The sequence below is a fragment of the Chelonia mydas genome, chromosome 1 (genome assembly GCF_015237465.2).
Source record: "Chelonia mydas isolate rCheMyd1 chromosome 1, rCheMyd1.pri.v2, whole genome shotgun sequence".
Taxonomy (NCBI): Eukaryota; Metazoa; Chordata; order Testudines; family Cheloniidae; genus Chelonia; species Chelonia mydas.
The window spans coordinates 317,606,763-317,633,220 of record NC_057849.1 but is presented as its reverse complement, the minus strand read 5'-3'; the positions used below and the strand labels follow the sequence as shown (position 1 = coordinate 317,633,220).

Below are 26,458 nucleotides of genomic sequence, written 5' to 3'. Positions count from 1 at the left end.
ATGTACATGATGAGAAGCCTTAAGGCATACGCACAAAAAACATGTCTACCCTCAACACCTTTACATCCATTCATAAGCTTTGCAGAAATATCCCTTACTCAGTTCATTTGTAATGGAAATAACAATCTTAAAGTTAAGAAGAGAAGTAATCTTACTCTGCCCTGAAGGTATATAGGCCCGATGCTCAGTTGATGCATTCTTTAGTGTCTTCCTTCTACACCTCCTTGACACTCATTCAGAATAGCTATTTTAAAGAAGGGGAAGCAGAAAGAATGGTAAACTAGATCAACTGCATTGCTGAGCTGGACATGCTACCTAAGGGCTAGATTTTGCAACGCCTTCCCACATTAGTGAGAACTTAGGGCTTGGTTACACTTACATTTTATAGCGCTCTAACTTGCTGGCTCAGGGGTGTGAAAAATCACCCCCTTGAGCACAGCAGGTCAGAGCGCTTTAAAGCGCTAGTGTAAACAGGCTCCAAGCGCTGGGAGCCACGTTCCCAGCGCTCGGAGCTAATCCCCTTGTGGAGGTGGATTACCAGGAGCGCTGGGAGAGCTCGCACTTCAAAGTGCTGCCGTGGGAGTGCTCCCGTGACAGTGCTTTGAAGTTTCCAGTGTAGCCATGCCCTGAGTCAATCAGTTCCACTGCTTTCAATGCAGGACAGGGTTGCACTATTTAGCGCTTAAGCATTTCCACAGATAGCAGTAATGGAGGCTAGTTATGAATAAGTCAAGGCTGCATATCCAGGAAAAAGTACTATTTCTTGGAGAAAAATGGCAATTATCCCTAGGCACCATATATTTCACAAAGACATGGTTTAATTGCCAGTTTCAATCACTCAATGCTTTGTATGGTGTGAAAAATGTTTTATTATGTACCTAAATCAGGAACCAAAGGCTTTACCCACAGGTTTGGGTCCTCTGTCTCCTAAATTCTTGAGGTTTTTTCCGCCTGTCTCCTACTTCTGAAAGGTTTAGTACCCTTTAAGCAGTCAAAACCAGGAGCATGCCCTGTAAATAGACTACTAACAGCAGCAGGATGAGGAGAGCAAAGGAGATACAAGCATTTAGGAGAAGGTCTCTTCTCCTCAGAGGAAAACCCTACTGTTTTCTTTGGGAGAGTCCAGTCCCCTTCCTCCTAAGCTCTTGTTTACTTTCCTCTTCTCTTCCTGCTGCTCTTAATGGTCTTATCTGAAGATTTATCATAACAGAATCCAAGAGCAAAAGAGCAGTCTCCAACCAGCCCTCCCCTCCCCCCACCCCCTGCACTCTCATTCCCATTTTAGCAAGACAGATTGCTCAGGTTTGTCTCTTCAAATGTACGATAAATAAGTGAAAAGCTGGTAAAAGCCTGAATGTCACATTTCCCACAGATTTAAGGATTTTCACAGGAAAGGATCAATTTCAAATTTTCCATGTAACTTAAGATGACTATGAAAATAAAGTTGTAATATTAGGAGACCAGCAGACCTCAAATAAAATCATGCCCCTTGATTTTACAGTATTCTGCTTCTTAACAATTGTAACAGCTTTGCTAAAAAGAAGCGTCATGGACAAAGCTCCATGTTTGTCACGGAGATCATGGAAGTCACGGATTCCGTGACTTTCCGTGAACTGTGACTTCTGCAGCGGCCAATGTGCCTGGCCTGGGGGCTGCCTGAGCAGCTTGGGCAGCCCCCAGGCCAGGCGCACTGGCTGCTGCTGTGGGAATCTCAGGACCCCCGCCCTCCAGCAGCAGGAGTTTGGGTATGGGGGGGGGGTCAGGGCTGGGGGTTAGGGTGCAGGGTGGTGCTTACCTGGGGAGTGGGGCTCCCCAGAAGGATGACAGGAGCTTCCCTCCCTCAGCTCCTAGCTCCGCCTGCAGGCACCGACACCCCCCCCCCCCGCAGCTCCCATTGGCCGCATTTCCCAGCCAATGGGAGCTGCAGAACTGGGGACTTGGGGTGGAGCGGAGGCAGCAAATGGAGCTAGGAGCTGGGGTCACCGCTTCCCAGGAGCCGGGTAGGGAGCGTGCCCCAGCCCCACCAACCTCCCCCCCCCCACACCTGTGGCACCCCCTGGGCTGCAACTCCCTCCCCAGCACCCATGGCGCCCCCCGGGGCCACGACCCTCTCCCCAGCATTCACAGCAGCCCCCCCGGGCTGCGACCCCCCAGCACCTGCAGTGCCCCACGGGCCATCCCCCCCCCCCCAGCACCCAGGACCCCCTCCTGAGCTGCCCCTACCCCCAAGTTTTAGTCAATGGGTATATAGTAAAAGTCATGGACAGGTCACGGGCCGTGATTTTTTGTTTACTGCCTGTGACCTGTCTGAGTTTTACTAAAAATACCCATGACTAAAACATAGCTTTAGTCATGGCCAATTAGTAAGAATAATGGATAGCAGTGAGATAGCAGACAATAAAATATTAATCACATATCATAAAAACACCTTTACAATAAATCTATTAAGGTAATTAAAACATGGAGACCAGGATTTTCAGACTTTTAATTCCGCACTATCCATGAGACATATTAGTGTAAAAGAAATCCATGTACAAAAGCACAGTATCTCTATCATTACTACAGGTTATCCTGTAGGTTAAGGTGCTTTGCTTTAAGTGGTGCACAGAACTAGCAAAACTAATTTGATGTCCGTGATATCATTCCTCTCCTGTCTCCAAAAAGGGTTCCTGAACAACAAAGAACAGTCATCCAAAAAATATAGGGAGTAGCATTAAAACCTTAACCACATGATAAAGATAGTTCTAGTCTAAAAAAATATTAGAAATGTAAGTAAAAGCAAAACCAACCCCCCCCCCCCGAAAGTGAGGAAGAGCTGGTTTACACTTACAATGCTGCATCTGCGCTGCTATAGCGCTTTAGTGGAGACACTACTATGCTGATAGGAAAGCTTCTCCCATTGGAGTAGCTAAGTCAATGGGAGAAACCCTCCCATCAACATAGCACCCTCAACACTCAGGGGTGTGGATTTTTCACACCCCTCAGCAACATAGTTCTACCAATGTAAGTTGATAGTGTAGACCTGGTCTAAGACAGGAAACAGCCACATTTTCTTAACATCTTACAAAAGTCATTGGTCATGTGCAACGTAAGGTATCTTGTGTGCAAAACCTTGAGCTAAGCCTAATCTTTGAGCTATAACTAGGTAGAAATTCAAAAGAGTACATTTTATTTTTAGGCTTTTAGGTTTTTTTTTTAAAGGGACTGATGGAAAATGAATCCTGTCACGTTCCAAAGCTTGTAATTAAACGTTATTAATTCTATTTTCTAGATTATTTTGCTGCTATTTTTCAAAATATGCTTTCATTTTAAGGTAACTTTAAAAGATTAAGAACATAAGAACAGACATAGTGGGTCAGACCAATGGTTCATCTAACCCAGGTATCCTGTCTTCCAACAGCGGCCAGTACCAAATACTTCAGAGGGAATGAACAGATCAGGGCAATTATTGAGTGATCCATCCCCTGTGGTCCAGCCCTAACTTCCAGCAGTCACAAGTTTAGGGACATCAAGAGCATTTCATTATGTTCTTGACCATCTTGGGTAATAGCCATTGATGGACCTATCCTCCATGAATGTATCTAATTCTTTTTGAACCCAGTTATACTTCTGGCCTTCACAACATCCACTGGTAATGAGTTCCACAGGTTGACTGTGTCTTGTATTAAACAACTGCAAACAAAGAGTAACTATTAATGGAATGATATTAGACTGGAAGGAGGTCTCAAGTGGGGCTCCACAGGCATCTGTTCTGCATCCAGTGTTTAACATATTTATTAATAACCTGGATATAGGAATAGAGAGCATACTGATCAAATCTGCAGAAGACAAAAAAACTAGGCAGATTGCCAACACTTTGGAGGATAGCACTAAAATTCAAAGGGATCTTGATAAATTGGAGAACTGGGTTATAGACAACAAAATGAAATTCAACAAAGACAAATGCAAGGTGCTACACCTACAGAAGAAAAACTAAATGCACAAATACAGCATGGGGGATAACTGGCTTTGTAGCAGCACTGCTAGGAAGGATCTGGGAGTTGTGGTGGATCACAACCTCAGCATGAGTCAGCAATGCGATACTGTTGCAAAAGAAGCAAATGCAATTTTAGGTTGCATTAACAAAGGCATAGCATGCAAGTCACAGGAGGTGATAGTACCGCTCTACTTGGCACTGGTTAGGCCTCAGCTGGAGTACTGTGCCCGCAGGCACCGCCCCCGCAGCTCCCATTGGCCGTGTTTCCCAGCCAATGGGAGCTGCAGAACTGGGGATCTGGGGTGGAGCAGAGGCAGCACATGGAACTAGGGTCACCGCTTCCCAGGAGCCGGGTAGGGAGCTGCCCCAGCCCCACCAACCTCCCCCGCCCACACCTGTGGAACCCCCTGGGCCACAACTCCCTCCCCAGCACCTGTGGAGCCCCCCGGGGCCACAACCCTCTCCCCAGCACTCATGGCAGCCCCCCGGGTCATCCTCCCCCGCACCCACAGGGCCGCCCTCCTGAGGCGCCCCCACTCCCGGTGTACATTGAGCTGATGTTTTCAGAGAACTATCCATAATGACTCCAAGATCTCTTTCTTGAGTGGTAACAAGAAAGAGACCCCATCATTTTGAAGGTATAGTTGGGATGATGTTTTACAATATGCATGACTTTGTACTTTACAACATGAATTTCATATGCCATTTTGTTGCCCAATCACCCAGTTAAGTGAGATCCCTTTATAACTCTTCACAGTCAGCTATGGATTTAACTACCTTGAGTAAAACTAATTTTGTATCATCTGCAAACTTTGCCACCTCACTGTTCACCCCTTTTCCAGATAATTTATGAATACGCTGAACAGCACAGATCTTAGTACTGATCCTTGGGGGACCATGCTATTTTCTTCTCTCCATTGTGAAAACTGACCATTTATTCCTATCCTTTGTTTCCCTACCCTTTAACCCAGGGGTTCTCAAACTGGGGGTCATGACCCCTCAGCACGAGGTTATGATGTGGGGGTCACAAGCCACCTAGTTCTGAAGGCATCGCTGCCACCGCAGCAGCACAGAAGTAAGGGTGGCAATGGGGCACTAAGTCTGCTTTGAAAAGTGATACTGACAAAGTTTCTTTGCACCCCTCAGTATTAAACAGTAACTATTTGTAAAACTAACTTATCTGCTTACAACAATAATTTGATAAAAACGTGTTTTAGTCTTAATTTAAAAGCGGCGAGAAAAGGTAAATTCATTTTAAACAATATGGTTATAAATTTAGCATTTAAAATAGTGTTAAATATTAAAAAATGTGTTTTTAATTTATAAGCACTCAGAGGCTTGCTTAGTGAAAGGGGTCACCCATACAAAAAGTTTGGGAACCACTGCTTAACCAGTTACTGATCCATGAAGGGACCTTCCCTCTTATCCCATGACTTCTTACTTTGCTTTAGAGATATTGGTGAGGGACCCTGTCAAAGGCTTTCTGAAAGTTCAAGTACGCTAAACCAACTGGACTACCCCTGCCATGTCTTGTTAGAGTAAATGTGCTTTATTATGTCATATGGATTGTTTTCAATTATTAATATAAAGCTCTTTTATATTCATAATTATATTTTTTACAATATGCATTTCAGTGCACTGATCTCTTCAGGGTGAGTGGCCCATATCTACCTAAACTATGGCTCCTTAGGCAACAGGCAAGTGTGTTGTAAAATATAATGCATAGGCTCCTATACACTTAGTTAAAGCTGCATTTGAAAGATTACTAACGGTAAAGGTTTTTCAGTTTTCATTTTAAGAAATAAACTGAAAATTTAGAACAGGGATTGCTTTAAAAGCTTCAGGCTTAACAATCAATAGCACAGTACTGTCTACTCTTGCAGAACAAAAACAACCTGTATGAGTAGCATGAGATTTAGATGCAGTTACTGAACCATGACACTCTAAACAAAGGAGCGTTTGCAGCAACAATGAAAATCCAGTTCCCATAATGCTTCACACAACTGTATTTCAAAATTCTAATTATCTTGATGTTCAAGTCCAAGTGCCTCACTTTGTTGCTCAACTGTAGAAAATTTCAGTCATTGTAAAACAAAGAGTGCACACACACAAAACTACCTTAAACTTTGCCTTCTTTAACAGGAGACTCCTTGATCACCCCCTCTCTCTGCGCTTTCTGAACGCTAGAATCTCTCATCTCTAAGCTTATATTTCCTATAAAGTAACCACCTGTCTGTCCATTGGTGAAAAAGGAGTCTCCTTGCCTGAGGACGGAAAAAAATGCAAAGAAGCCTCTTATTAGTTTCCATAATTTTGTTCTACTTTCATTGATAATTTGTTTCCCAGTACTTAGAGACAGGACAAAATCAGACCTGCTTAACCTCCAGCTTTTGACCCAAGGCTCTAATTTTCTCCAGCTCTTCCAATATCTTTATGTTTCCAGGCTTCCTTATTTGACACTTAGCATTTTGAAGTTTACACGCATTTGAGAATTTTATCCAACTAGCCGTCTAGAAAACTTCTTATAAAGACAGATTTCAGAGTAACAGCCGTGTTAGTCTGTATTCGCAAAAAGAAAAGGAGTACTTGTGGCACCTTAGAGACTAACCAATTTATTTGAGCATGAGCTTTGGTGAGCTACAGCTCACTTCATCGGATGCATCCGATGAAGTGAGCTGTAGCTCACGAAAGCTCATGCTCAAATAAATTGGTTAGTCTCTAAGGTGCCACAAGTACTCCTTTTCTTTTTTCTTATAAAGACAATTATAAAAAATCCAGCACTGTACATTAAATATATTATGCCGAATTAAGTTAAACTGATATAAGCAGTTGTAAACCAATGTAAGTCTACACAGAGATTTGCACCAATTCAATAAATTGATTTTAATTAAAATAGCACAAGTTTCATACTGAGATAAGGTTTAAGTCTCTCAAGGCAAAGCTGTCACTTACATATTTGTGTTCAAAATTATATTAGTTTGTAGCAACAAATGTTTGTATAGCTGACAGTTATTCACATAACTGTCTTGGTTTTAAGAAAAGAAGTACTTGTGACACCTTAAAGACTAACAAATTTATCTGAGCGTAAGCTTTCGTGAGCTTCGCGAAAATAAATGCTCAAATAAATTTGTTACTCGCTAAGGTGCCACAAGTACTCCTTTTCTTTTTGCAGATACAGACTAACACGGCTGCTACTCTGAAACCTATCTTGGTTTTATTACTGCCTGTTATGCAACATAAAAACTTCAACTTTGCACAAGTCTTTTAAAGATAGACTAATAGGCAGTGGCAAAACTATCAGCCATTGACAGAGCTTATCCAAATACTACAGTAGTCTATAATAAAGACACCAACTATCACAGTAGTATTACTGTTAATCACAATGGTTTGGACCAGGGGTCGGCAACCTTTCAGAAGTGGTGTGCCGAGTCTTCATTTATTCACTCTGATTTAAGCTTTCGCGTGCCAGTAATACATTTTAACGGTTTTAGAAGGTCTCTTTCTATAAGTCTATAATATATAACTAAACTATTGTTGTATGTAAAGTAAATAAGGTTTTTACAATGTTTAAGAAGCTTCATTTAAAATTAAATTAAAATGCAGAGCCCCCCGGACAGGTGGCCAGGACCCGGGCAGCGTTAGTGCCACTGAAAATCAGCTTGCATGCCGCCTTTGGCATGTGTGCCATAGGTTGCCTACCCCTGGTTTGGACGAATATTGTGGAATACCATTATGTGTTTTTAATAAGGAAGAATGCTTAGAGCTATGTTGTGCTACAATTGCAAAAAAGAAAGTGACAACAGTTGAAATTTGTTAACCAAAGCAAGCGTCAAAAAGCAACAGGGTCTTAAGGAGACAAGGTGGCTGAGGTAATCTCTTTTACTGGACCAACTTCTGTTGGTGAAAGAGACAAGCTTAATGATATATGATTAACTTTCCATTCACTGAAGGCTAAAAGTGCCATTCCAAAGATATCATAGAATCTGGGTGTCATAGCAATGAGATGGAAGCAAACTGCTAACAGAACAAACAAGATACCAACCACCTCACAAGAACCCTCCCTCCCCCCCCCCCCCCCAGTTGTGACTGGATCCCTCATTTTTGTAGTATTAATATAACAATTAACACAGAAATGTCAGACATAGCATCACACTACTCAGGAACCTGCCAGCTTCTGAATTGTGAATGGGCAATAATGATAAGTGAACAAAGGGGTAAAACCCCTAACACGCCACATTCTGGGAAAATGCTTGATGCATCTTATCTCTCTGGCAGAAACCTATCTTTGTCACTCTTTGGAAACACATGCATAGTTTGTAAAGACAATAAAGTATCACTGAACTGAACACACTGACTTTGAATCACCTTTAATGATAAGTACATCTCTATTTGTCCTGATGCAGTGTTCCTGCAACATCATAATAAGAACAGAAAGGTATTCTTTTAACAACATAAATGAATAGATAAAAACACTTGTTTAATTGTGAAGAATACAACGGACGTTGAAAAAAAGTGTATGTTTATATCTGTGCTGACCAAAAAGTATTAACACAAATCTCTACTGCAAACACATTGCATTTTGCCTTATTTTAGGTACTTATATGGCATCTGAGCACTTCACAGTCTTTACTGTATTTAATGTCACCACACTGCTGTGAGATAGTCTCTGGCTAGTGTCCTAACCACCGGACTATCCTTCCTCTTCCTAGGAGTCACAGATTCTCCAACACAACTGGTAGGGTTCTCAACCAACCACAAAGACAATCAAGATTTCAGCATGTATTTTCTATTCTAAAAGGACAGTCATGAAAAGTGTTGGCTGTTGACCTTGTTTACGCTTACACAAATACTGGTCTATATTAGCAGGAGCACATTTCTAATCCACGACCCCATAAATTAAACCAAGTGCAAACAAAATATGTGTATACATACTTCCATGTATGTATGCGCACACATTGTATATTCACTCGGACACACACACAAATATATATCTATTACATACAAACACACACAATGCAGCTTGTTCAGAAAGCAGCAGTTTTTCCTCCTTGGTTGAACAATCATGATCCCTCCCACCTGGACTGTTTTTATTTGTATGAATGTATAGGTATTCTTCTCCTCCTGCCTACTTATAATGTTTTTCCATTTATATGTAGTTTATATTGCATTGTGAAGCAACTGAAGTAAGTAAAGAGGAAGCTTTATATATAGCTTTAAAATAATATACTGAATATCCTGGATCATGCAAAATATAGTCACTCTCAGCAGTGCAGGTAGGTGAGGTTTTATGAGTTCTCAGTGGGGGTAAAAAAAATAAATTAAAACTGGAATTTTTAAAGACGCCTACAGGAATTAGACAGCCAGTTCCTGCTGAATTGTACTGGGATTTGGGCACTGAACTCCCCTAAACTCCTTTGAAAATCCCAACCTAAGTCAAAAAGGCTATCAGATTCTCAGCATGGCAGAAGATTTTTCTCCCCGTGAACCCAACACCAGGAACTCAGGCTCACGCAGATAGATGCAGTGCTCTATGATCAATTTATAGGCCAGGTTCAATGCCAGTGTAAGTGGGCACAATTCCACTTACACCAGCAATAAATGTGTCTTTTAAAATCTACTCAAGTACCCACTTTCTCAAGCAAAAATCTGAAAGTGAATTGGAATCTAGATACTGTTCAGCCACTTAAGAGATGCAGATAGAGAGTGACTGAAGATGTGTTATCAAGGTAGCACATTCAGCTTCCAGGGCAGAGGTTAAGTGATTATACTGGTGTTTGGTCTATCACTTTGTTTTACAAAGCACCCTGAATGCAAGCACTTTAAAGTGCTTTGTAACAACAGAAATCTTGTCAAACCATTATAAAACTAATTAAAAAGAACAAACAAAACGTTTAAGTCTTTAGCTTGGTTTTAAAAGAAGCCAAGCACTTTGATCTGGGCAAGTATTTCCACAGGCAAGAGGCATAACACATAAAGCAGGAGGCTTCAGAAGAGGAGTCTAAACCCCAGGGTCTTTCAGCAGGCTGAAATTCACTGACTGCCATGGAATATGCTGAAAAGAAAGTCTCTGTGATAACTGGGTGAAAAGTAAAGGAAGGTTTTGTACAAACCTGATAAACTTTTAAGTCACACTGGTAGCCAGTGGAGGAACATCAGGACTGGGGTAATAAGATAAAACTATTTTCCCCTCCTAGGAAAACTCATGATAGATTGATGTTAAAATTAGAGGCAATTTACAGTCTCTGATGAATAAACAGTCAGCGACAAACGCATCACAGTAATCTAATTAGGAGGAGACCAAGGCATCAACAGCAATTTCTACATCCTGTCAAGTAAGCACTGATTGTGGAATTAGCTGCAGCAAAACTCCAGCATCGTCTGTGAATCCAATATAAAGTTCATTTTGCAAATCTGAGTTTCTACTGCTGTAACAAAGTTTTGTCCATCAAAAAGTATGGACAAAAATGTAGGTCAACCATTTTGGATCAATCAAAAATCAGTTTTACAATTTGGACAGTCACTCCATGACAGAGAAAATTTAGCTGTGAAACCACACAACAAGGATCCACAGGAACCAAGAGGAGAATCTGAGTGACAATCAGACAATCAAAGCCAGAGCCACAAATAAAACTGTCAAACTTCAAATCTACAAAGAGAAGACAATGGCTAGAACGGAACACTAAGCAATCCCATGCAATTACAGCAGCAGCTGATCAGCATGCTGCCTACTCTAACACAGAGATGTCCGTAAAGCAATTAAAAAAAGTTAGCTTAGCACTTCTACCAGCCAATTCATTCAGGCTTCAAAGAAGTTTCACTCTGTTGTCCCCATGGCAGCAAATAATAGATATAGATGCTCTGGTAAAAATAAACTGTTATGCGAAAGGGAGAATTAGTGTCTACAGTGAAGAGATGGCGAAAACTCTGTCTCTTCACTCAGTAAATACATTTTTAATTGCAGTTTTTAACTTTTAAATTCAATCATCATGAATGGACAATTTTTCATAGTCTTCAAATAACAAGATGAGTGAAATAACTGGTGAATCCAGCCTGGAATCAGTAATGTATTAAACACTCTGATTTTACTTGTATAGTGGATAAATTAGAGTTAATTATTTATGTAAAATCCCAAGAAGAGGTAAAAGTTTTTAGCACTGCTCTTATTTGTTAAAAGTGCGGTTCTGTCCTAAAAATATGACTATCAAAATGGACTTAGGGGGTTCGCTCATTGTGACTCATTGATTTCCACCTATTTGGTAATTTTGCAAGTAAAAAGATTGTTTTTATTTTTTGCTAACTGCTAGCTCCATAAATTCACCTTGAGGCCTGGCTGTCCAGCCTGGTTCATTTAATATCACACAGAATCTACAGGCACAATTATATCCTCTACTAAAGCATCTTGAAACTAACAGAGCAGCCTGCGTGAGAACACAATCTGAAGACAGGTTGCATAAGTGTAACTGAGGGCATAACTGATCCTGCAAAATCACTGATGGTGATGTATGAAATGGAAAGAATCAGAGAAAACAGACACTCACCATCTAATCACAATGCTCATGCATCATAAATGCCAGCAAACTCTATAGTGGTCTGCACGCTAATTATTAAGATTCTGCTGCTAAGTATGGCTCTAACTAAGGGTCATGGGACGACCCTATCATTCGAAGCATTTTTGGATGTATAAGAAGGAAGAATCTAGCAGCTATGAAGAAAACCTTCAGAGCCAGCACTATGGAGAAACGGACAAAGCAAGATTTATTGTACACTGTCCCTGGAACTACTATTAGTGGGCAGCTTGAAGGGAGAAGGGAGATGACAAACAATGCATTCAGAATGTTTGTGGCTTCAAATTTTAAGAAAGCCTGATCCAGGTTTTCTAAATAGAAACTTTGCGTCAGAACGGCTTCTGTGTCTATTTCATCTCAAGTTTTAAAAATAGATTGAGATTTCCCCCCCCTTTCTATGGCGTTAATTTCACTGTTAAGGTATTAACTTCAATGTGATGCCAAATATATTGCACCTGCATTTGTAGCCTGCGCAATTAATGATATATATATATATATATATATATATATATATAGAACTCAAACTGTCAAAAGTGGAGCCTAAAATTAGATTCTTAAATCCATATTTAGACACCTAAGTAGAGGTGGCCTGATTTTCAGAGGTGATGAGCATCTGCGGCTCCCACTGACCCTCAACTTCCACATGAAAATGATTCTCTTGCAGGTAAACTTGTGGCTGGCCCTGAGTGGGTGACACAACTGGGGGAGACGGTCTCCTTTTCCAGCCTATACCAGGTCATATCATAGTGTGGCTGAGGAGCCATTGTTCTTCTCTGGTTAGTACCACCCTTGGTGCTAGCATCTCAAGAGTGCAAGGAGGAGCCCGGCAGATGCTGCATCCTTTGAAAAGGCAGTGCAGCTGTTGCTTCAGTGTGTGCTTCCCCAGAGGTCCACGAGGGATTCTGCTTAGGTCAACTGGAATCTCTACTGTCCCAGCCAGGGACCACCAACGTAAAGGAAAACCGGCTCCCCGGGCCAAACCCACAATCCCACCGGTTACAGACAGTAGGGCTAGATATATGAGCCACTATGGAAACTCTATGCCACCAGAGAATTCCCCTTCACAGGTGAGATCCGCCAGGTTTAAGGCCACTTGTGCCAGTGGAAGAGCGCAGGGAAACAAAAGTGCAGGGGAGGATTATATTCCTGGTTTTGACCTAGAACTGGTGAATGACCCTTGCAATTTCAAGCCTCTCTGTGCCTCAGTTTCCCCACCTGTAAATTGAAGGTAGCAGCACTTCTCTACCTCAAAGAGCTTCTTTTGAAGCTTAATTCATCATTATTTGCAAAGAACATTGATGGAAGGTGCTTTATAAGTACAACATGTAATTATAAGAAATCAAGATTCTTTTACAAAAAACACAAAAAGGTTTTTGACAAATGATACGCATCAGCATTAAAATCCTTCTTACAGTGAAGTGCCCAAAACTGATGAGCTTCCTTCCATGACTATGTAATACAAATGGGGCATTACCCAAAAGAGAAAAAGTCAATTATATATCACAAAGGAGTATGGCGTTCCTGAAATGCAGAACGGAATGTAGAATAACAGAGGAAAGACCTTCTGTCTGTGGTTAATTGCAAAGAAGAGGTTGTAGAGATTCCTCATACGTTCAGATATTAAGTCAGCTCACACGGAAACATCTGGGGTTCATTGCTCCTCAGCATGGTTAAATGTAACAGTCTTAAGGGAAAACTTCAAAGCACCGAGAAATTTTATTTATGAGGCATTATGAGTCAACATGCATAGTTATTACGAAGGAAAGAAGTGGATAGGTTTTTCCAGCTTTTGTGCTAGCCGTGCCCTCTAAGCATTTTGCAGAAGCTAAATGCTACCTCCAGACACCTCGCTGCATTGCCAAAAGTTTCAGCACACTGAATGCTTTTAGCCTTGTTGGTTTTAAAAGGAATACAAGTTGGGTGTAGTGAGAACACTGGTTGTTCTCAAAGCACTCTGGGTACAGACTCCATTTGAATCAATGAGAGGGCTTCCAACATCAGCCTCAGAGCAATTAAAACATCAGTTTATTTCAATTAAAGGGAGAGGAGATTTTCCATCATGGCCAGAAAGAAGGCAAGAAAAGGAGCTAGGGAACAGCCATACAGGAGGTATTAGGCCTAGAACCGCTAAAAATACAAGGACCTCCGCTGGTTCTATAAGAACTTTTTAATTTATATTGAAAACAGGTGCAGACACCAGACTGAGTTATGGTGATGCAGAGGAGACAGGCAGCCGCACAGACATAAAATGACAATTTTGTCTCATGTCCATGCAGTGATGCTTTGTTAGAGCTATGTGACTGTCATGAACATACAAACCGAGACCTGAATGAGCAAACGACTAAGACAGGACCATGATAATAACAACATGACACCCTACTGGGGAAATAGAGGAGAAATTTTCTGAACTTTAATAGGACACAGGACTTTCTTACTTCAAAGGATCTCTCTCATTTTAAAATCAACTGTCCTATTTTAATGCCATACTAAAACTAGAAGTAAAAATAACCAATATTCCTCTGAGCCTTCAGGAAACAATCCAAGGAATTACAAAAGCAATACTCAACACTCCTCTTGACTTTCACACAAACAATATTAAGAGACTATTTTAGTCAGAAAAATGTTTAGACTTGTTAGGAGTGGGAAAAGGTGTATTGTGCCCATTGTTAAAACATTGTGAGCCATTCACTGCCCTACCCAGTGTCTGGAATTAATACTTGTTGATCGGTTGAAAAGGAATCCTTATAGGAAGACTTCCCATTGTTTTTAGTACATTGACAACATACAATTCTGCTGAGTTCAGGTGGATGTGCACTTAAACATTACCAGTACAGTCAGCTGGCTATAAAGACTGGGCCAACAGTCACGCCTTTGTAGCAGTGAAGAGGAACTAGTTACAGGACAGTAGAAAAAGGTTTTAAGATGAATCCATCACACTGTCGTTCTTTAACATTTGCATCTGGTAACTCAAAAAGATGATCCATTAAGCAGTCAAAATTACTAGATCTAGAGAAGCATTTGGGAACAACAGGATTTGTTTGTTATTGTTCTTATGTGTCAGATTATTAATTTGGTCATCAAAATTCTTTTATACAACATAAGGATAAGCCTAACAGTTATGAAAATTGGAGAGTCTCTAATAAACAAACCCAGACTTTAGGACTACAATGAGGTGCCTGAAGGAATCATATTAAGGTACATTAGGCAAGATTTTGCTCTTTTACACACAAGCAATCCCTCTGATTTAAATGGAGCTGCACAAGTGTAACTGAGAACAGAATTTAAGACATTCTGAACAACATAATATGCTCATTATGGCTAGCCTGGCTGCCAGATTTCCGGACTCATCATGTCTGTGGAAGCTGAAAACCTTCCGAGTAAGTATACCTGGCTTGAAAAATTAGAATCTCATCTCAGATGAAGACCAAACTGGGATATTATTGGCTAAAGAATAGAAATCCCTGACAATACCACAGAACTGAATGAATCTCTGCATTTTCTCATACTGCTTGTACATAGCTTAAAAAATTCATGACTGGATTGAGGACTTACTGCGCTCTACATCTGCTGAAGACTATGAGTGGTTTTTCCAGCATGACCTGGATCACTTAACTAAAGACCAGCTATTGAACACTGGCAAATCCAACATGAATAAAACTAAATGGCCAGACTTCCAGGGCTTGCCTACACATGAAACACTAGAGCAGCACAGAGGCAGTACTACAACTGCACTACTGTAGTGCTTCAGCATAGATACTACCTACGCTGATGGGCAGGGGCTCTTCCATTGGCATAGGTAATCCACCTCCCCAACAGGCAGTAGCTAGGTCGATGGAAGAACGTTGCTGTCTACACTGGGGGCTAGGTCGGCTTAACTACATCCGCTCAGGGGTATGGATTTTTCACACCCTGAGCAATTTAGCTGGGTAAACCTAACATTTTAGCATAAACCGGGCCTTAGAGAAATACAATGAATTCCGCTGCTCTAAATATCTCAGGGCAGTGTTACTGTATAGAATCTTAAGAAGAATTCTTCTGTCTACCTAGCTACTGCCTGTCCAGGAAGTGGATTAACTACAGCGACAGGAGAACCCCTCCCATCAGCGTAGGTAGTATCCACAATGAAGCAGTACAGTGGAGCAGCTGCACCACGGCCCCTGTGGCATTGTAGCGTTTCAAGTGCAAACATACTCTTAGCTATTCTCTATGTAGGAACCACAAAAGTGTAAATTAAGTGTGCAATAGTGGTGCTGTCTTGCAGTGAAAAAGGCACTATATTTTAATCTGCACGGAAATGCAAACTGAACATTGAAACATAAAAATAGTAAACTTCTCATATAGAATCAGTGTGAACACTAGATATTTAAGGCATGGTACTTAGAAGACCAAGTCCTTGATTAGGCAAGTGGAAAGTTGTGATTATTTGTGACTGACTTACTAAGAATTGCAAACATCCTACAATATTTGTTACCCCATCTCATTTGTTTGTCTCATGCACCTGTTAAGCTTTGTCTTTTAGACTGAAATCTCCTTAGGACGGGTACTATCTCGTACAGTTGTACAGCACCTAGCACAATGAAATCCAACCAGTAATGATGATCTGCATGACACATGATGGGAGAGTAAGGTTTCACTTCATGGTTTCTCATGTCAACACAGTAACATGATAGTGAAGCTTACAGAAAAACTGCAGTGCAACATGTACAAGATCTCTCTGATCATTACATTTGATTACCTAGATGATTTAAGATTTACATCCCCCTCTCTGAAATAAAAGCCAAAGAAGAGGTGCAGAGGGCCCAGGAAACTCTGAGGCACTATTTTTATAACAACTGCTCCCCCCAGGTGTTTGGGTGGCCAAAGAAAAGGCAGAAGGAATACCCTCCACTGAAAGAGAGTAAAACATTGGTGGGGCTAGATCCCTTTAACTTTTTTCCATTCCCCCCAGTTGCATCTATGCCTCCAACGACTGTGCAGGTCTCAGAATTAGGCCCCTGCCCTCAAGAGCACAAGATATATCAAGAGCTATATCACCATTTTTACTTCTGTCCATGCCCCCACTCATATTCAGGTCTAGGGATTGTTAGCTTGAGTTCCCAGCTGACCTTAACTGCTTCAGCTGCTCTCAAACCAAGCTCTGTGTTTTAGGCACAATAGAGCATGAAATACACCTGGAAATAAATACATGAAGTAGTTATTCCACATTACTCTACTTAATTACATTTGTTTGCTTAACTTGAAATACCAGGCCCTGTAAAAGATGTAATTTAAGCCCTCAGTCATGCACCCAGTCCCATCACAACCAATGGTGGCGTTATTATTGTGTACTGTTTGCTTAACACTACTAGAGTACTCAGATTTGTACAAAATGAAGAAATGAAGATGGTCGCTACTCCAAAATGATTGCTATAAACATATGTCTCCTGTTCACTCACCTCCTTACATCACAGGAAGTGAAGCCAATCAGTAATTAGCCAGTATTCCAATTTCAAAAATACCTTGTAAAAGCTCGGTTTACCTTTGTGCTAGTAACTGAAGACTCCTGAAGACAGAGAAACTTTCATCATGTATAAATGACTAATAATTACAGCAAAACAAATGGAGAACTTCAAAGCGGGGGTGGGGGGGAATGGAGGGAAATTCCAACTTATTAGGACATAATTATCTTTTATAGGACATAAATACCATATTTTAGCAGATAAACAGAGTGCTTTTATACTGAGTTATGTCTGTTTTATGACGTATCATCAAGATTTTGTGTTCCTCATTGAAGAGATGATAGATTTTACCATTTTCTTCTAATTATTTTTCTAAATATGGCTCTTTATAGGGAAAGGGAGATTTTATAACTTCAGAACAGGCTACATTCCACTGAGCAATACCACTCCAACAGGGGAAAGCCATCTTTTAAGTTTATTCAAATATTCAACAATGTCTCATATTAATATGATACTGCACTGAATCATTATCATGATGGCATTTCTGTAGGGCCAGTATTCCTCCACTTTCAACCTGTGTAATTTTCCATGCATACCCATACCAGTGGGCAAATTTTTATTCTATTTATTAAAATTTACTAATTTTGCATTCAAGTAAACAAGCAATGTTAGTATTGAAAAAAACCCTGCATTATTTAAATAATAAATATATGTGAATTTTTTATAGTTTTAAGCAGTAAATTATATTTTTTAACATTTTAAAATAAAATATTATGGAATATGAATAGCTATAAGTCAAACATGTAAAATGGCTGAAATCTTATTTTATATAAGACAAAAACCTGGACAGGGACCATCTTTGTGTTTTGTGTTTGTACAGCGCCATGCACAATACACTCATGGTTCATGACTAGGGCTCACAGGCACTATGGTAATACAAATAATCAATAATGGTAAAGTTTAAATTTTTTTACCCCCCACGGCGATGGATATCAGACTGACAGGGGCTAAGCTACTCAGTAAAATATTTCTAAGATTATTTCTGATAATGAATTATTTGTTGGTAATATTTTCCACCTGGTCCTCTGAGCGGGGGAGGGAAGGAAACAAACTCTGGCCAATGACCACCATATGTTAGTTCAGTGGTTCCCAAACTGTGCGGCGAACCACCGTACGGGGGCGCAGAAGAACGTTCGGGGGGTGCAGTGGGGCCTGGGCCAGCCCGCATCGGGGGGCAAGGAGGGAGCGCCACCCAGCCCGGCTCTGCCCCCAGCTCCGCTCTGGTTCCAGCTCTGACCTCAGTCCTGCCCCAAGTTGAGACCCCAGTTTCAGTTCCTGACCCCAACCACGACCCGGTCCTGGCCCTGGCCTCGGCCCCCAACCACAGCCCGGCTCCCAGCCGCAACCGCAGCTCCCATCTTTCGGCCCCAGATGCAGCTATGGTCCCAGTCTCGGCCCCCAATCTTGCTCCCAGATCCCAGGGGGCGCAGACAGATTACATTACAGTAAGGGGGGACATGGCTTAAAAACTTTGGGGACCACTGTGTTAGTTGTATTAATTTCAGTGGAAAAAACATATTATAATGCAATGTGGGCATAAAGGTCCTAATGTAGCATCAATTTGATCATGCTGCACATACTGTATTTTTATTGTATCTGTTTAACAATAAACAGGAATATATTAATATTCGCACTGAATAGCAAACTAAAAATATTATGGGGATACCACAGCAGAGCCATATTTAAAGAAGCATTGAGGTTTGCCGTTTAAAGCAGGGATTAAACTTCTTTTATTATGTGTGCCTGTTACCATGCAACTTCTTCTAAACTTACAGCACTTACTCTGCTGAATGAATTTTATAACTGAGCTAAAATGAATTTAAAATGGACCCTTAACTTTTTGTTCTGTTTGTACAGCACCTAGCCATATCAGGTCCTGGTCCATGACTGGGGCTTCTAGGCACTACCACAATACAAACAATAAGTAATAATAATAGTTCAGAATAAGGAGTGACTCATCATAACATGGGGAGGGATAGCTCAGTGGTTTGAGCATTGGCCGGCTAACCCAGAGCTATGAGTTCAATCCTTGATGGGGCCTTTTAGGGATCTGGGGCAAAAGGTGGGGATTGGCCCTGCTTTGAGCAGGGGGTTGGACGAGATGACCTCCTGAGGTCCCTTCCAATCCTGATATTCTATGATAGCATGTTGCACTCAAAGAATACTGATTTACATCTAGCACTGTTGGTTGTCTTGAGTATTATTTAAGGGGCAGAAGATAGTTGGATGTGCAATCAGGGACCCTCTTTTCCCTCCCAGAAACACAAATGTAAAAGAGATGTGCCCAAACAAGACATTTTAAAACAAAGATATGGGATTTCGTCTAACTGCAAATGTGACACATTAAATCCTTCTCTCTACCAGAGTTTAGTGTCAGAGGCTTTCTCCATTTGAGTAAGAATGTCAACAATTTCAGCTTGATACAGAACTGACTCAGTGGATGGCCTAACATATAAATCATGGGTATAATAGATAAGATAAACACATACCAGTGTAGTCCTCGTAACATTCACAAGTGTAGCCTCCTTCTCGGCTCCGACAAAGCCCATTATTGCCACAAGGATTGGAGTAGCAGAGATCAATCTCTGTTTCACAATAGTCGCCTGTAAACCCAGGAGGACACCGGCACCTCAGACCATTGATGGGATGGATAGGTCGGAACAAAACGGTGTTTGAACTAATAAATGGAGCAGAGCTGTCAAACTTCAACACCGAGACACACTTCATATAGTTCTCGCAAGGCTCTCGCAAACAGATATTGTCATCGAAAGGCAGGACCCGCTGCATCGAGATCATAGTCAGTAGTGTCCTGTTGAGGTAGATCTGTTCCTGGAGGTCCTCGGAGGGGAAGAACTTATTTCTAATGCCACCAGGAAGTAAAGCGGAGAATGTCACATTCAGGATATTGGAGCTGACGTCTGTATCGTTTTGAATGTTGAAGACGAAGATGCCATCCTTGGTAGTAGACAGCACCGTCGCCACACCTTCCACAAAGAGAGAGAGCAGCGGGGAGAGGAACTTCTCCTGGGACATGTTTTCCAGCCGCACGGTGATACTGTTGGTCAGCATGTCATCGGTGATGATAGTCACCCTCAGGGTGCAGACTGCTGTGACACTGTGAACACCATCTATTGACATGGGGAAGGGGGGTGGAGAAGAGAGAGAGACAGAGAGATCAGAGTTATTTCAAACAACATCCTCTGAAGTGCTTTGGCATACAGACCATGCTACTCAGGCATTCTCCAATAAACACAACTGAGATGTGAGACATTCCAGCCTGCTGGGACGTCAGAGAGAGACAGAAAGTGCTTTGGCTTCTGCACTGGAAAGAACCTAAAGCTTGGAAGTAAAGTACAAGGGACATCCAGGTATGCACTGCCTAGACTGTTCCACTCAAGCAACTGCAAACTGCTAGCAAGACAAATAGCTGTGAGAGGGTTAATGGCAAGAAACTTCTTCTGATAGGAACTGAACATATCTTACACAAGTCACTGCTAGCCTACAACTAATGCTATGAAGCTGTCACTTTCTGCAGCACAACACCAAAATTATCTTCTCCCGCAGCGGTCTCAGACTTAAAGTACCAAAACTATGCAGAGTGAGAGAAAGGATTATCAGGACTTTAGATAAAAGTCATCATAGGGAATAAGAGCTAACTACATTTGATTTCCTTCAGGAACCTTATATGAAAGTTAGAGATGGAGCCAAATGAAGCCAATCTCTAATGAAAGCAGGCATTTTTACACTGCTCCATTATGTCTTTGACATATCCACGTTTTTTTGCTACAAAACATTTCAATGCACATATGGCAGTGATATATGATACCAGAGAGTGATGGATGCCAGTACAGCCCCCAGTACAGAGTTACTTATATTAATGCAATGTCTTTGCAAACTTTACAGTCTCATTTCATTATGAAATATAATTATTGATCCTGGGCAATGTGATGGGTTCTATATACATTATGTATACTGTATACATAAATGAACATGGAAATTGCAATGAGCATCTACATCAGAGAGATCAAACCCTCGTGTTTGGTTCTGTCTCCTGGCTGAACTTAAGGACTTTGTCCTTTTTTCACTAATATATAATATTTTATTTAGAAAGTACAGATCACAGAATATAAAATATTAAATTATTGTACTATAATAGGGCCTAGAGGCCCCAGTTGAGATTGTGGCCTCATAGTTCTAGGCACTGTACAAACACATAGTAAGAAACAGTCCCTACTCCAAATATTGCACAATCTAAATACAGTACAACCTCAGAGTTATGAACACCAGAGTTAAAAAACTGACCAGTCAACCACACACCTCATTTGAAACCCGTCATGCAGCAGCAGACACACACACACAAGTACAGTACAAAGAAAAGGAGTACTTGTGGCACCTTAGAGACTAACCAATTTATCTGAGCATAAGCTTTCGTGAGCTACAGCTCACTTCATGGGATACACAGTACAGTACTGTGTTAAACATAAACTATTAAAAAAATAAAGGGAAACCAGCATTTTTCTTCTTCATAGTAAAGTTTCAAAGCTGTATTAAGTCATTGTTCAGTTGTAAACTTTTGAAAGAACAACCATAATGTTGTGTTAAGAATTATGAACATTTCAGAGTTTTGAACCACTTCCATTCCCGAGGTGTTCATAATTCTGAGGTTCTACTGTAGACGAGGTGGACAAAGCAGGGGAGGGGAAACAGAGGCACAGAGAGATAAAGCGAGTTGGATGGTCACGTCAGTAGTGGAGTTGGAATAAAACCCAGCTCTCTAGACTCCCAGTCCAATAGCTCATCCACTAACCCAAACTGCCTGTCACAGAGTCGTTTCTAATGTCTAACGCTGAATAGTCACCTACTATATACATCTACTCCAGCTAAACTGAGATACACACACTGGGTGTGATTTTGCATCTCTTCAGTGTAAATCAGCAGTAATTGCATTTGAATCAATATAAAAGCAGTGTGAGATCAGAATCGGGTCCCACCAGTTCATAAAAGGCTTTTTTTCCTTTTCTTTTTTCGGTTGTTGGGTTTTTTGTTTGTTTTTTAATGGGGAGAGAATCATCTCATGCCAGGTGAAGTTGTGTCCATGTTCAGCATAACCACCTAGAAAAATTGAAAAAATCAGACCAGCACCTATTATCTAGTAACATCGTTGGGTATGTAACGATGCAATCTGGATGTAAAGTTAGAAGATTTATTTTCCAGTAGTCCAGGTGGGTCTAAACGAAGCATTTTCCCCCTACCCAGGAATGTCTATAAAACCTCAGCTGCTAATTGTTTTTCTTTCATTATAAAGCCACTGCAAAACAAATAAAATATTTTCTCATGGGCGCTACTTTACTACTTAATGGCTAAAAACAAACAGTGGTGGAGTTGTAGCAAGTGGTCATTATTTTGGGTGATCTTTTTGTAGGACCCATCACACCAGCTGATTTTTTTAGCTTTAATTTCCCCCAAGATGGATATTCCACACAACATTTCCATCTCCTCCTCCTCAAGCTGCTCCAGACAGACTGTCCTGTTTCCATTTCCACAGAAGAGGCAAAACTGCCTTGCATGATCTTCAAAGCTTTTCAATAGTCAAAACCCTAATTATAAACTTTTACAAGTGCATAGTCTGCAGGTTCCCAACCAACGGAAATATAGGATGCATATTAGTACAATTAATGAACTTTTTTCGTAAATGACAGAATCAGACTAGCTTACCCATTTCTGTCAACTACATAGTCTATTTCACGAGAGAACAGCAGCAAAACTAACTATTCATGCATGTTTCTATAGCTATTGTCATTTTGATTGGCTGGTCCAAAGGGTGTCTGGTCTATTTTGTTATATGTTGCACAATGTATTACACAAGTTCTCTCATAACATGGAGGAAAAAGGGTACCAGACAAAGGGCCTTTTTCTTAACGAAACACTGATGTATAGTCCATGGTATGTATAGTAAGAAGACAAAATACTATCTGCTGTCTGACAACCCACTGGAGTCCACAAACTGTCATAATCAATATCAACTGCCACAATATACAAGAGCGTCCCAGCATTCACAGCAACTATTCTGACACAGTTAATAAATCACTATAAAAAGCCCAGTGTCAGACACCGCATAGCTTTGTTGTTCTGAAGAGAGCACAAAAGAAAACCAGACATATGCATATAGTTTCAGATACTTTGAAATTACACATAATGTTTTAAAAGCAAATATAACCTTGTGCAACTCTTGTTGCAAAAAGATTAAAAAACAAAAGGCAGTAAAAAGTATTTTAAAATGTATTTTGTAGAAAATAACACAACTAGTATTTTCAGAAAAACTGGCCTTTTAATCTTACTATGGGCTATATCATACCATCAAGTTTGAAAAGAGAAAATCCCATTGGATGATTTATTCCATTCACTGGAGAGTTCTGTTTAAAAACTGATGTCACTTTTTGTGACTAGTATCTATTCCAAAGCACAGTGGAATTAATGCGAATTTTCCCCTTAATTTCAATAGAAGTTGAATTAAGTCCTGTTTAATAATAATTAAGGTTGTGGGTTTTTCGCGGAGGTCACGGAAGTCACAGATTCCGTGATTTTCCGGGACCTCTGTGACTTCTGAATTGGCTGGTGCAGCTGACCCCAGGGCTGCCCGAGCAGGTCCGGGAGAAGCAGCAGCGATGGGGCCCCGGGCCGCCCCCTTGCCCGGAGCAACAGTGGTGGCAGTAGGGGGACCCCAGGCCACCCCCTCCCCAGCAGCAGCAGCAGCGGGGCCCTGAGTACCCTCCCCCAGGATCAGCAGCATCCCCAGAAGCACCCCCACTCCCCCAGGATCAGCAGCATCCCCGGAAGCACCCCCACTCCCCCAGGATCAGCAGCATCCCCGGAAGCGCCCTGCCCCACCCCCACCCCCAGCACCTAAGATTTAGTCATGGGTATTTTTAGTAAAAGTCATAGACAGGTCACCAGCCTGTGACTTTCTGGTTATTGCCCGTGACCTGTCCATGACTTTTACTAAAAATACCCGTGACTAAATCATATCCTTAATAATAATATTTGCAAAATGCTTTGAAAGACATTGTGAAAGTGCCAAATATTATTATTGTTGTTGTTGTTACAAACTACAATGAAATCATTTTATAAAAGTAATAGCATTTCATGCAATGCAGTTATATTATACATCTACACATCTTAACTGTCTTTGTCCTGCAGGACATGCCTAATATGTACAAAGGTCTGGCATACATGCAGAAGTCCTGTGCTATTGCATAATAGTGGTGCTTCTTACGAAAGCTATAATGTAAATCTAATTTTTCATGGGGGGATTACACTACACTATAAATACCTATGCCAGGTTTTGGCCTGAATAAAACTTCTCAGAACAATGAAAACTAACAAGATATTCAATAAAACCGAACATTTTAATACAGTTTTAATAAAATATCTTGACCCGTATTTTCTGTCACCCTTTTTCTTCTTTTGACCATTCAGAATGTGGCATGGTTTTAACATTTCAGATGATGTTTGGCTTTGTTTGCTGTCAGTCACTTTGGGATAGGCCAGTTCCTTGCACTGATGTCAGAAGGCAATCGACCTGTAGTGTCCCTCTCAATCTTTTAACTTGCAGAGAAAGGATGGTCTAGTGGTTAGCATACTAAACTGGGCCATGGGAAACCATGGTTCAATTCCCTACTCTGCTACAGAATTCCTTTATGACCCTAGGCAAGCCACTTATTCTCTCTGTGCACAGTTCCCAGTCTGTAAAATGTAGATGATAATGCTGCCCTATCTTATGTGATGATGAATGCATTACAGACTGTACAGATACTACAATGATAGGGCCATATAAACACCTTAGTTAGACAATCAAATATTGTCCTGAAGACTGCCAGAGCCAACTTTACCAAAGAGAGAAAGGCAAATATCTGTCTCATACATTTGACTGTGTTAATGAGAAGTGGAGAGAACCTGCAGAGTTGTGAACTGTTGTGTGACTGTGGGAAAAGAGGTGTGCAATTCAGCAGTAGTCTATCCACCACTGAATTTATTTCTCAACAATGCTTCTCTTTGCATTCATATTTCAAAAGAAAACTTCACAAGGTGGATCCCTTACAGTGCAGATTTATTTTGTAACACTGGCATCTGTGTTGAATGGGCCCAGTATTCTTAATTCTGCGCCAAACTAATGAGAAGATTTAATAGAAACCACACATCCCCACAAATTCCAGAAAAACAAGAAAAGGCAGGAAAGCTTACATATGCTCCCAGTCCTCTAAAACACACCCACTGCAGATAAGTTACTGAATGGTCATCATTATACGAATAGCTTTTCTTTATGAAAAGATGGATCGGATCCGAGGCTCTAATCTTAGCTTTCGATTGATGGGCAGTTCATGAACCACAGGATTTTATTATCTAGTAATATAAACACAGCAATGTTTAACTGAAAGGTGCACCTGGCTCTGGGAGTACCCAGCCAACAAGGTGTTTGGTTTTTTTTAAAGAAGTATAACAATAAATAAAATTATAAACACTTTTTTTGGTCTTATTAGCTATAAACTGTATTCGGGTCTGACCAATAATCAAAGCAACATATTTCATAGCAATGTCCCAGTGTCACAGGCTTCTTGCACAGATGCCCCAATCTTACATTCGTTCTACTTTCCCACTTAGGATGCAGCTGGAAACCTTTAATGGATGTCAGAGTTTACAACACAGCTGTGCAAACTCTGTGTCTCGTAATAAAACAAGGGTACCCCTTAGGTTCTGAAGCTGCAATTCAAATGGTCTCATTTGTGTCAGTGAACAAGGAGCAAACAGATCCCCCAAGGCAGTAGATGTGCCTTGGTGACACGTCTTCAAGTGAGTGACCTTCCATACACCAGTCCATTCAAAGATGGTTATATATACAGGACTTTCTTTACACTGTGTACAAGGCCACACCAAACAAAGCAGCAATCCCCTGAAGCAAGCAGTGGTCCATGGACTACAGTAGCACTAACAAGCCCCTTCCATGACCATGCTAGGCACACGACAAATATAGAGCTAGCGATAGTCCCAGCCCCAACGAATTTACAATCAAGGCAGACAGACTAAGAGTGGCAGGGAAAAGAGAGATGCCCAAAGTCACACTGCTGGTTAGTGGCTCAGTCCAGGTCTTCTAAATCCCAGCCCAGTGTCCTATCCACTACTAGACCGTATTCCCTCAATCAGACACAGCTAGCCAGACAGTGAAGATTATCTTTCCCATTTGCACCTTTCAAAAATCACTGACATACAGTTAAAATGCATAATATACTTGCCAAATACTACTTTTCCTTGTAAACAATTGTTGTGGTTACTACAGGGAGGTTCTATGATTAGAAATGGGAGGTATGTGAGAGTCCATGAGACAACCTCTCTATTAAGATGTCCACAATATGGAAACGTTTGAG

General features: G+C 41.0%; 1 protein-coding gene across 4 annotated transcripts in view; it reads right to left on the bottom strand.

Annotated features, from left to right (window-relative positions):
• Positions 1-26,458, bottom strand: part of CELSR1 (cadherin EGF LAG seven-pass G-type receptor 1) — a 262,839-nt gene that overhangs the window by 130,474 nt on the left and 105,907 nt on the right. For all 4 annotated transcript variants that reach the window (XM_037901572.2, XM_043551096.1, XM_043551104.1 and 1 more), the window contains exon 2: positions 19,529-20,167. In XM_037901572.2, the coding sequence (XP_037757500.1) occupies positions 19,529-20,167 (639 nt within the window). The remainder of the gene's footprint in view (positions 1-19,528; positions 20,168-26,458) is intronic.